The sequence below is a fragment of the Gopherus flavomarginatus genome, chromosome 4 (genome assembly GCF_025201925.1).
Source record: "Gopherus flavomarginatus isolate rGopFla2 chromosome 4, rGopFla2.mat.asm, whole genome shotgun sequence".
NCBI lineage: Eukaryota > Metazoa > Chordata > Testudines > Testudinidae > Gopherus > Gopherus flavomarginatus.
This window is the reverse complement of record NC_066620.1, coordinates 65,758,492-65,770,566: the sequence shown is the minus strand read 5'-3', so window position 1 is coordinate 65,770,566 and position 12,075 is coordinate 65,758,492. Positions and strand designations below refer to the sequence as shown.

Below are 12,075 nucleotides of genomic sequence, written 5' to 3'. Positions count from 1 at the left end.
GGTTTACAGTCAGACTCTCAATGGCCTTTTCTTCCTATGAAAGGATGGATCACTCAGAATCTGTGCTATGCCCTAAACAAACAACTTAGTGCTGGAAGAAAGCACATTTCTCTTCCAATCCTCATTCCAGATTTTTGTAACCATTTTAGAACTTTCAAGGTTTCTCCACAGTTTCCCTATATTAATACTTCTTTAAAAATGTCCTCTAAACTAGCAGACAAAATTTAAACTTTGGAGAATTCAATCAATTATTCATTGGGCTACAGCAGGGATATTAATTATGGCACGTGTTACTCTTTCAAAAATTGGAAAGATGGTTAAGGCACTATATTAGGGAATTGAGCTCAAATCTATCAACTCTGCCAGAGATTCATGGTGGGACTGTGGGCAAAAATCACTTAATCTCTCTGTCTCTCAATTCCCAAACTTTAAAATGGGGTAACAGTACCAAAGGAGGGGCATTGTAAGATAGCTCTGTTAAAGATTTGTGAAACGATCAAACACTACAGTAATGGAGGCCATAAGTCCTTAAATAACCATAGTTGTGCACTCAGTGATAGAGACAGATCCTTAAAAAAAAATAATCCTCTTTACACAATCAGTGGAAGTGTTTGGGTCAAATCATGTTTTATAAACTTCACTCCTCCTGGCAAGTTAACAAATACATCTGATGGTTTTGGAACTAGTCACCAAACGATCTCAAGCAGGAGTTTGATGACAACTTCATTATAGGTGTCACAAAAATCTTTATCTTGACATCAGTTTTAGGGAAACACATCTCTTCCCTCCCTCTCTCTCACACATACACCCCTCTGCCAGCCCCCTGTGCAGCCCATTCACCAAACTCAACAGCAAAAATCATTCTTTGCTTCCGTAATTCCTCAAACTGCTTTCCTGCAGGTTCTTGAAAAAAACCCAAAGCATAGCTTGAGTATTAAAAATGTCATTCCACATTCTCTTAAGTCCAAGTCATTTTGCCATTATGCTTTTTCGGTGAGCCCTTGTCTGAATCAAAAACAGATTCTGATGATCAAATTCAAAAACCCAGACCATACAAGCGATACACTGTATTCTAATCCAGATTTATTTTGTTAAGCCAATTTCTGCCAATTAGCAAAGGCCCATTTCTTTAGTAACAAACAGTAACAGCAAACAACTATCCCTGTATTTTATGCTCATCTGCAGACATCCAAAACCTTTATCCTGCAGCTTGACTTTAATTTTCAATACGCTGTCAGTTTCTCTCCGGGTAACATTTGCAAATTTTCTCTACAGAAATTACAGAGATAACACCTGTGACAATTTCCATCCTCATCCTGACAATCTTTCCATTTATAGTACCCCAACAGGAACACTTCAATCCCGTTTACCCTATACTATGCATAGTTCCAAAGAGTGGTTTAAATCACAAGCCATTTTATCCTGGCTAGACACAAATTTTCACACATACAATTGTCACCAAGTGAGCTGTGTGGGACCTTCCATATGTAAGATGATAGTTAGTCTGTGGGATAGACTACCAAGGGCAACAAGACACAATGCATCTCTGAGTGTATTGCAAAATGAGAGAGAGAGAGGCACAAGGAAACAACAATGGCGAGATCCATACAGGCCACTTGAATTCTTTGTGCTCTGAAATATTACCCATCTATTGTCTGGAGCTTTGCATTCCAATGTTACAGAGCAGTGACCTGGCCGTCTGGGGACCTCAGCCATTCTAAAGGGGATTTTATTCTTAGCAAAGGCAAGTATGACAGGCCTCTCGGGACCCACTGTAATTCCCTGATGGTCCACCTCTCCTTACATCTAAGTGCCACTAAAATGATATCACCACATGTCTATAGTCTTTTATTATTAATAGAACACCAGGAATGTGCATGGTACTTCACAGACAAGCACAAAGGTCCCCGCTCAGAGGAATTTAAAAGTCCCTGAAATCCCCAGAGAGATTTAGATTAATGATATATCCCCTCACAAAACACTGTTGTTAAAGTTGCTAGACTGCATAGCCCACTAAGGCAAGGTGGGAAAGGCATGGAAATAAGTAGTTCAGTTTTCAACGCCCATTTGCACTCCATTCATCCATTCCCCTGCTCAGCCTTAACTACTTCCCTTCTCCAGCCACAGCCCAAGTTTAAAAGCTAATGGTGGTAAAGGAGGGACCGGGAATGAAGTGGATCCAATGTACTCAGGCACAAAGACCTCCCCTGGCATGTTAAGGTGGCAGCAGAGCTATGGGAAGCACATGATGCCTTGGTACCGAGCCACTCAGCCTCACTGAATGGTGTTCCAGAGAGCCAAAGTGTCTCTGTGATGACGTATTGGCACATGAAGATCTCTCCATGACACCGCAGCCCCAGTGCACCAGAGACACTGGGCAAAGACACCAGGCTTCCTGCCCAAGCAGGGCCCCTACCACAACCACCCTCTCCCCTGTAGACTAGCCTCTTCTCCCAAAAATACCACATTAAAATCCCTCCTCCCCTCATCTCTGCTCATCTCCCAGAACCTACCTCCATATTCCCCACTGCTCAAACTGCCTGCCTGACCGAGGATCTGTGCAGAGGAAAGGAAGGATGGTCACTGGTTCAGGCACTAACCCAGACCTTGATAGACCTACATTCAAGTCCTTGCTGTACCACAGATTCCCTACCTCGGTAGGTCACTCAGGGTATGTCTACACTGCAATTAAAAACCCATGGCTGGCCCTCACCAGCTGACTCTGGCTCAAGGGCCTCGGACTTAGGGGCTGTTTAATTGTGATGCAGACATTTGCTCTCAGGCTGGAGCCTGGGCTCCAGGACCCTGCAAGGTGAGAGGGTCCCAGAAAGACAAAACAACATCTACCCCAAAATTAAACAGCCCCTTAGCCCAAGCCCTGCAATCCCAAATCAGCTGGCCTGGGCGTCTAATTGCAGCACAGACATAGTCTTACTCTCTCTGTGCCTTAGTTCCCCATCTGTAAAATGGGGGTAATAACATCTCTGTGGGGTAGGACAGTGCTAGGACGATAAATATGTTGAAGAGAAGGCTCTCGTATACTATGCTAGCTGGGGCCATATACGTTTCTAAAGACTAGACAGACAGATAGTCAAGAAACAGCCATCACTGGGCAATCAGCACTGGAAAATGGAAGTAGCTGTTGGATGGGAGTAACTCCTTTGGCTAATCTTGGTGTAGCTCCATTAGTTTATCCTGAATATGGGGAATAACTCAATGGGCCTGATTTTCCACTGTACCATGGTCTGCTCAGGCACTTTGGAGAAGGGAGCTAACACAGGGGGAACTGTCCAGCAGCAATCTCTAGCTGTTCCCTCAGTTCACTTTGTACTCTGTACCTAGCACTACAGGAAAGGGACAGAAGTGGCCTATATCTACAATACATCAGAACAGGACTCTGTGAAATTTAGAGGTTGTGGAAGTTTGGCCAGAAGAACCTGAAGAAAGAGGAGAACAGAACAAGCTTTTTAAAAGGAGCTATTTTAAAATTATTCTTTCACAAATTAGCAAGTAGTTTATGAAGGAAGTTACACAGAAAATTCAGTTGTCCTCAGAGGCCAATACTGGGCCAAACGTGGAGGCTAAGTTCAATCATTCAAGTATGAAACAAATTTTAGTCTTGCTTCAAGTGCACGTTTCAGTGCAACCTTAGCTCCAAACACAAAGGGCAACTTAAAGGGCCTCCCTCCACATACACACAAACACAAGCACCAGCTTCCCCATGGGCAGAGAGCCACTATCACTAAAAGCACCATTTGCACTCTGCAGTGAAATAAAACAAATCTCTTTTCATCGTTTTTCACTGAGTTCACTATCATCAGTTTTATGAGTGTATTCACACACACACACTTGTGAGCGTGTGTGTGTATGAGTGGGAACGTGGCACAAGTGACAATGATTCAGATAAGCTCTACTAGAATGGAAAACAGCAATCGCAAGTTCATCTGATCCCTGGAGAACTCAGGTTTTAGGACAGATACACAGACACACACCTTTAGAAACTACAGATAAGGAATGCTGTAGGCAAGAGCTCCCCCTGCTGGTCAGATGTGAATCAACAACGCTGACTCCCTAGCCCGTTGTGCACCCACCCACCCACCTGTGGTCAGTGAAAAAACCTGAGTGGACAGAGGTGAGACAGGCCAGGCCAGAACAAGGGCTGGAAAAGCTCAAGGAAGCAGGATCCATAGCAGACGTTCAGACAGAACTGTATACTGCAATGGAATTGATGCTGATGGACACTTGGCCACTCTACAGATTGAGTGAAACAGCAGTGGCTGCTGCTCATTGGTAGCCTTATTCACCTTTCACTCACACTGGTGTAAAATCAACAATAACACAACTGATGTCAATAGTATAAAACTGGAGTGAGCAAAAGGAGACTCAGGGCCCTTGTTTCTTGGAACACACAATGCTGGGCAAGAAAGGTCACTGCTTCGGAACAGGTCCTGCCAGGCTATGCTCAGCAAGACTCCCCAAGTAACCCATTACCCCTTTGGTAGCGCTTCGTCTCTAGCTTAACTCTTTTATTGAGCTAGGACAAGCGGGTTCCCCTTCCCTTGCTCCAGCTATTGATTCCCTTCATCATTAATATATGCTGCGGTTTTGATCTCCTCCATGGAGTAACAAGCATTTTTAGAAGCGGTTTTATTGCTAAGCTAATTCTCGGCTCAAAAACAAACCTTTGAGTCTCTTAAATGAAAGGGAGGATTAAACCAGTTTTAAAAAAATTAAACAAATACTTTAGATCCCAACTGGATAGATCTCTAATTAAACACTGGTGTGCACAAGCATGCACACAAAAAAGCCATACCCCTATTCTCCCTCCTCGCACTCCTTACCATGTATCATTCTCTCCTGGTGGATCCACCAGATCTGCTTTCTGCTGCCTGGTGTCAGCTCCACATCCCCCAAGCCTGGAGGATATTGGCACAGTTGAGAATGAAACAACTTGCTAATGCAGCACTGGCAGCCACCACCTGGAAAAGGGGGACTCGGTTGGGGCTCTTGCACTCCAGGCCTAGAACACTCTGGAGTGGAAAGTTTGGAAGGCTCTTCTCAGTAAGCTTAGTCTCACTCAGCTTTGGTGAACATGCTAAACACTCAATAGGGAGACGATACACACACCAAGGTATTTTTGGGTGAATGCACCTGCTGCGTTTGTAACAAGAAACATCATTGTACAATGCCTTTCATTTGGAAAAAGAAAAGCGCATTACAAACAGTATATTCATTCACCCAGAACTGATAAGCAGTCACATCTGGGGATGGCTCCCAGCAACCATTTTGCACTGGTAACACTAACGCCTTGTCTACACTAGAAAGTCTTTGCTGGTAGAGCTGGGTAAAAGTGGAGATAAATAGTTTATTGGCCCAAAAAAAGGCAGTTTCAGCCCACCCAAAACCATTAGGGGATTTGACACAAATTCATCAAATAGTTTCAGCCAAAACATTTTTGCAGGACTTAGGCACCAGTCACAAAACTGGGGGAGGAGAAAGCTGGCTCCTTGATAACCTTTAGCCTAGTAGCTAAGGCACTCCCTTGGGATGTGGGAAACCCAAGTTCAGTTCCTCCCTCTGCCTAACGTGGAGCCAGGTTTTGAACATGAGCCTCCACATGCCAACACAGCATCCTAGACACTGGAATACGGGGTCGCCTCAGGCAAGTCTCTCACAATCACACCTCTTGACACTGGCCCATGGGGTATAAATTATAAAATAGCCATCGGAGCAGGGATTTGAACTTGGGTTCAAACTCTCCTAGTTGAGATGAAGCAGACAAACATAGCTGTGCTGGCAAAACTTGTAAGCGTAGACCAGGCATAGCTAATTAGAATGGTGTGGAGGGTTTTTTTGTTGTTGGGGTTTGAAATTCTTTTTTCGGTGGGGGAAATAGAAGGTGCAGTGTGAGGCAGAGAGAGATATAAAAGTATGAAAAATAATTTCTGTAGTTGAAACTGCAGAATGAATTAAGGTAAGTGAAATGGAATTATGCAAAGTGAGATCGGTATAGGGCACTAGGGCCAATGCTCTAGCTTTCAGGGAGTGTCATAGGATCGTTAATAGCTACATAGCAGTGGCCCCAGCAACACCGTGCCTCGTCATCACTGCTGATGTACCTCTTTGGTAGAAGAGACTAGCAGGGAAGAGCACCACCTGCCTTTGCCTGTAGCACCATGGCTTTTCCTTTGGAGCTGCTTGCTGTATCCACACACCCTTCTGTCGTACTCTTTTCAAGTCATCTGAAATATGTATTTCCACAAAATCCGACAAAAACCTGACATGGTGATAATTTTATAAGCTATGTTGCTCGTGTCAAATTATTCAACATCTGTCTTCGAGTTCCCACAAAAATTAGCATAGGATAGTGGTTTCTGATGACACCTATAGTGAAATATTTTGACTTCTACCAGTAAGTTGCAAACAACCTGTCAGGAGGATAATGTCAGTTGCCGAGTACTGCATATTAAAATAATTTCAGGGTTTGTTTGGAGCACAGTTCCACTGACCTAAAACAAGGCTCTGGCTACGCAAAGGGAAAGAACCAACAGGCTGTACAACAGGAGGAGGGCAGGATGAGTCAAGCTGGATTTGTAGAGTGGTGCTGAGAATACTTAGCTCACTGATATTAAGGAGTTGCTGGAGATGCTCAGGAAGTGTTGGCCCAACCTGCATGCTGTGGGAGATTATGTTTATATAGCACCAGAGATATAAACGGCAATTTATAGATATAACACAAAGGTCTTGTGCTGAAAGGTATTTATGATCTAAATCCAATGGCTAACAAGGAAGCCTGACTGACCACAGGGGAAGGGACACATTGGGTGGAGCCAAGAGAGCCACTGTATTTATACAAACTACCTACAACACACCTTCCAAAATAAAAATCAGTCAAGAAGCAGCTTGCAGACGCAACCATGCTGCCAGTTAAGCCTACGGTCAAACTCATCAACTTCAGTGTAGGAAGAATCGGGTCTTAAAGAAGCAGCCCCGAAGGGAGGGATGGGTGGAATGGCAAAGAGGCTGCAAAGCAGGCCATCTGGCACTGTGGCTCAGCTGGTGAAACATCTGGACAAAGAAAGTAGAGGGAAAGGAGCTGTTGGTTCAGATCAGCTGGCTAGAGATTAATATTACAGTGTATCTGCGTGCATTCACGGCCCAACACTGAAACACACAGAGCTTGCAAGAGATGAGGAGAAGTCCTGCTTGGGTGAAGGTGATGTAGAAGCTCTAGAAGCAGAGGATTGGCCTTAGAGACAAGGGTTCAGGAAACAAACGGAATGCTTGTGTGTGTTAAATGAAAGAGACTGAGGGTTTGTGCGCTAGCCTAGGACATGTTTCCCCAAAGCACTCATATGACAGAAGCAAGGAAAGATTTCCCGCATAGTTTTTTATGCTGCCTTCAGCCCACCTCATTAGACTGGGAAATCTACAGCTGACTTTCAGGGTCATGGAGTCTTAAGAGAGAGAGATTTCCTGGTCTTTTAGTCCCATTCTCAGAGGCCGAGACAGGATTGCTCCATATTGCAAGCACTATGCCTGGTCAGATTTATACGACCCAAATGACAGGTCTCTTCCAGCCCCTCTGGTTAGGTGGCCATCACATCTCACATCCAGGACATTTTCCCTGATCTCCAGGCTAAAAATCTTTTTCCTCCCATTAGCATGTTGCTATAGCCCTTGCCTCTACCCTAAAACACTCCTGAAAGGTAGTTCTCTCTCGTTTTCTGCAGCTGGAGGGTTGGGGTGGAATGGACAGCAACCCACCATCTTTGACTCAGCTCAAAAGCAGTACGTTAACATTGAGAAGCTGATAGTGTATCAATAAAAACACTCCATCAGTGCTTGTGAACCGCTGTTCGTGGGATAAGCAGAGCAGCAGCCTAAGACAAAGCTGGAGAAGATTTTGAAGTTCACAGGGCTGACTTTAAATAAAGTGATGGAAAAAGGGCATGCCCCGCCCCCCTGCCCCATCCCCCTTCAAAAACTCCAATGAGTTATTTGTAGAGGAATAGTTAGAGAGAATCCTCCTTGCTCCACATTTTGGTTCCTTTGTTCTAAACATTCAGCGCTGCCCAGCCAGGGGAGGCATTTCTGCTTGTCTGTTTTTCTGCATTTTGGAGCATCATTTGCTAAGTGTATCACAACCTGCTGCTTGCCTCAGCATGTGGCTTGGAGGCATGAGTGTGGCTAGCTCTCAGGAAACACACATGTCATTTGGGGATGGGACTATCACACAGTCAGCAGTGGGCTAGCAGGCGTTGTCTCTTGGCAGCCCACTGAACTGCCATACTATATGAACTGATCTGACTAGCCTCATCATACCCTTTTAGCAAACATGGTTGAATAGATGGAATCAGCTAATGAGAAGAGGAAAAATTATTGGGTTTCAGACGCGCCTCAGTCATTATAACAAACACCAATTTGTGGAAAAAGCCTCTTCAGGTAACAGGCTAAAAGTACCTTGACTCTTAATTAAATTGAGTCTCCTTTTTAGGCACTTCTTCCCCTCCAAATCCTCACACACATTTAATTTATACCATCCATCTCAATAAACCTCTCCAACAACTCAGCTCTCCTAGACAGAGGTCTTTTGTGCACATCCACGGGCGGGGGGGGGGGGTATTATTTAAAGGGTACATCATATGGATATTTTATCTGGTTTAATCTGATTTAATCGCACTAGATTTACTTTAATTAAATATATTTATAGTCCTCATACAAATGTCTCTCCTCTGCTCCCATCTCCGCCATTAGAATATTTCAAAAGAAGGAAAAATGTTCTGAAACAAGATCCTTGAATTCCCAAATGAAGTGCCACGAGACAAGAATTTCAACCACAAAACACTCCAACTATATTTAGCTTGGGGCTATAGCTAGAGATTAACATTCAGGACAAAAGTAAGGGAAGCACGCATTTCTAATCCAGTTTTAGATATTCTTGCAAATAATGGCCTCACTCGAGCACGGGTGAGCCAGCGGTAACAGCAATTTCACATCTAAACAAACAGCTCTGGCTGGAGCTTGTACAGAGCAAGTGTTAGAAGAGAGACCGGAGGAAGCATCAGAAAAGAGGATATGAAACTATTAGTCACCATAAAAGTTTGTGGTGTGCTGACTGCAGCATCCAATGTTCTGAGTTGCACTCACAGAGACAGCTCTATATTAAAAACCCTGATTCTCTCGACAGATAGCATAAGGAGGAGGGGGGGAAAGGAGGCTGGGTTTTTCCTTTATTTGTGCAGTTGAAATAGCAAAATAAATATGAGTAATGTACAGTTCTGACTTTAAAGGATGCCTTCATCTTAGTTTCTCTCTCTCTTTCTGAAAAAAACATCAGGTAGATATTCTGAAGATCTAGTTTTGCAGCATCTCTGCTAAAATATGAATTCCCTGGCCGGATAAACAGTATAATTAACCACATTTGAAGGAAGGTGTATACAAAACAGGAGTGTGACAAGAGCGAGAAAGCTTAAAACTGATTGAAGAGGCCTTTCAAAGCAAAGAAAACTAGTAATAGTTGGATAGCAGCCGTTCTACTAATTAAATGTAGAAGTTTGTCTAGGAGCACAATACCCATCCTCAAGGATTAAAAAAACCTGCACATGCCATGTTTCTGTTGCCATAAGTACATTAGACTCCCCATCTCACTGCTCCTGGGCGCTTCCTCCAATTTCCCTCTGAACCTGCAATCCCTCCTCTACCCACACACACTGCAACAAAAAAGTAAAGCCTCTACTTAAAGCAGTTATTGTACAAAACCGATCTAAACTCAAATTAACATCCCAGCCCTGAGGGGGAGAGGAAGAATCGTTTCCCATCAAAGACATACATCATTAAAAAGTGACCTACAAAGACTTAGCCACAGTCAGTGAGACTGAACTCAGCATTACCAGAGCTCACGCAAGAGATTAGCTACGTGCTCTTCAAAAAAAAAAATACATAAGGATTGGGAGCCTCTCGCTGGAGGTCTATCCTCAGAGAGCTCTCCTTGTTAGAGGAAAAGGCGTATCTTCAAGAGAGACTTTATAGCAAGGCACAATGGAGATCTAAGCCAAGATAAAGCAGGCATGTCGGCTGGGGGGAGGGGGGGATTTATTTGTTGGAAATGTAGCTCTCCTTGCAAAGCAGAAAATGTGAGTCAGTAGGGGGGCGGGCGGGCGGTTGTATTTCGGAATTGCTGTGCTTGCCAAAGCAAATCCTGGGTGTATGATCAACTTGGAGCCTGTCTTCAGGACAGAGGACTGTTCTCATCAACATGTATTGCTGGTCAGCCCTGCTGCCCTCCTGGGAGCTGAAGGGATAAATAATCTGTGTCCGTGGGAACCGTCCCACGCTGGGTGTCATCTGCCCCTGCAGTTTGCTAGCTGCCTGCATTCATTTGCAAATGGGCAACAACAAACAGCAGCTAAACCTGAGCTCTGCCAAGGAAATAATTTTAAAGAATGACAGCAAAGTAACACAGCTCAGTAGGATTTAAAGGCAAAGTCGCCCTCACAGCCCTTTTCAGTTAGATCTGTACAGTCCTTGGGGATTTGGGGAGATGCTTTCTTAACCCAGCCAGGCGCATCCAGTCTACACCTTGATCACTGCCCCCAGAGCATCTCTCTTATCTAGCTCCTAACAGCCTCAGCGCACGTGCGCTGACTCTTGCAGCAATTACCCTGGACCCGCTTGCTTTCAAAAACCCCAGCGCGGCGTGGACTGACATCCACCCTCCCACACTCCCTTCCAAACAAGTGCTTTTATTGTATTTGTATTTTACTGCTCCCTCTGCAGCAGGTGACAGAGGGAGCTCCCAGCGCAGCGGCCCTTTGTCAATTCAGCACGGTGATCAAAGCCAGACAGGTTAGGAGAGCATCCAAACCCCCAACACGCACACACCAACCGAGCCTTTTCCACACACCGCCTCAGCAAAGGAAGCCCAGCAGCGGCGGCAGGAAAGAGCCGACAGACGTGGTGTCCTCGCACGAGGGAAACAAGACAGCACAGAGGCAAACAAACCCCACAGGGAAGCTTGCAACTTTGAGCTCTTGTTGCAACTGTCAGTACAAGAGTGACACTGGGCTTTGCAGCCGAGTCTCTGCCCTAGAACGTCTCTAGTTTGGGAGGGGGAGACCTGGTGGGGCTGATCCGTGTGACACAAATTGCCGCTTTCTACCTTAAAAAGCATCAGCCCAGAGAGACTAGGAAAGGGTCGCGCGGTGCAATCTCCCCGCTCTCGTACATTCCAGGCAGGAATTGTGAAGTAGCGACAGGGTCTGGGGAAGCCCGATTGCTGCATCAATCTCCTCGCTCGGGCTGCCACTAGCTGTGCCAGAGTCATTTACTTCCTCCTGCAGGTGCTTTTTAACTTGGACCTGATAGCCTGGTCCGCACCCCACCCCCACCCGCCCCTCCCAACCCGGGATAGAACAAGAACGTCTCTTACCATAAACCCCGTCTCCCTGGATGTACACCGGCACCACCGCCAGCAAGAAAACACAAATAATCTCCATCTTCAAGGCAGATCCCTCATAGCCGGCGAAGAAAAGCAGCCCAAAAGGCCAGGCAGCATCCGGTGGGGGGAAAACGAGAAACAGGCGAAAGCTACTTCATCCCCAGCACTTCCACCGCCTCTGAGCAGGGAGGGATCCAGGAGAGGCTTGCCCGGGCGCAGAGCGCCTCAGCCCGGCCAGCGAAGTCAGTCAGCGCCGCCTGGAAGTCGCCGATCTCTGCACAGTCAACTTGGACGAAAGAAAAAAATACCCCAAAATAGGAGCAATAGTTAAAAATAAACGGGAGGCGGGAGGGGGAGAAGAGAGGAGGGAAGGTGGAAAAACCAAACCAGGGCCCCTCTTTCCTCCCAGGCTCCTTAGGAGCTCCAGGAAGATCAACACAACCTCACACTCACACACACAATCAAACCGGAGCCCAGAAGACACGGATCCAGCGGGGAGCAGAATCCAGACAAACTCCAGCTGCTTTTCCCTCTGCTCTGCCCCGCTCCTGTCACTGGGGGGGGAGGGGACCACAAGGAGACCCCAAAGGCTTCCTGAGCTCCCGGGCTTCCCGAACTGGCTGCCAACTGGGGCC

General features: G+C 45.7%; 1 protein-coding gene across 2 annotated transcripts in view; it reads right to left on the bottom strand.

Annotated features, from left to right (window-relative positions):
• MDGA1 (MAM domain containing glycosylphosphatidylinositol anchor 1) overlaps nt 1–11,632 on the bottom strand; it is a 198,261-nt gene extending 186,629 nt beyond the window's left edge. The window contains exon 1 of one of the 2 annotated variants that reach the window (XM_050948668.1): nt 11,432–11,632. In XM_050948668.1, coding sequence (XP_050804625.1) covers nt 11,432–11,498 — 67 coding nt within the window. In that variant the 5' untranslated portion in view covers nt 11,499–11,632. The remainder of the gene's footprint in view (nt 1–11,431) is intronic. The other variant, XM_050948669.1, reaches the window with a different exon arrangement.
• Between the last annotated feature and the right edge of the window lie 443 nt (nt 11,633–12,075).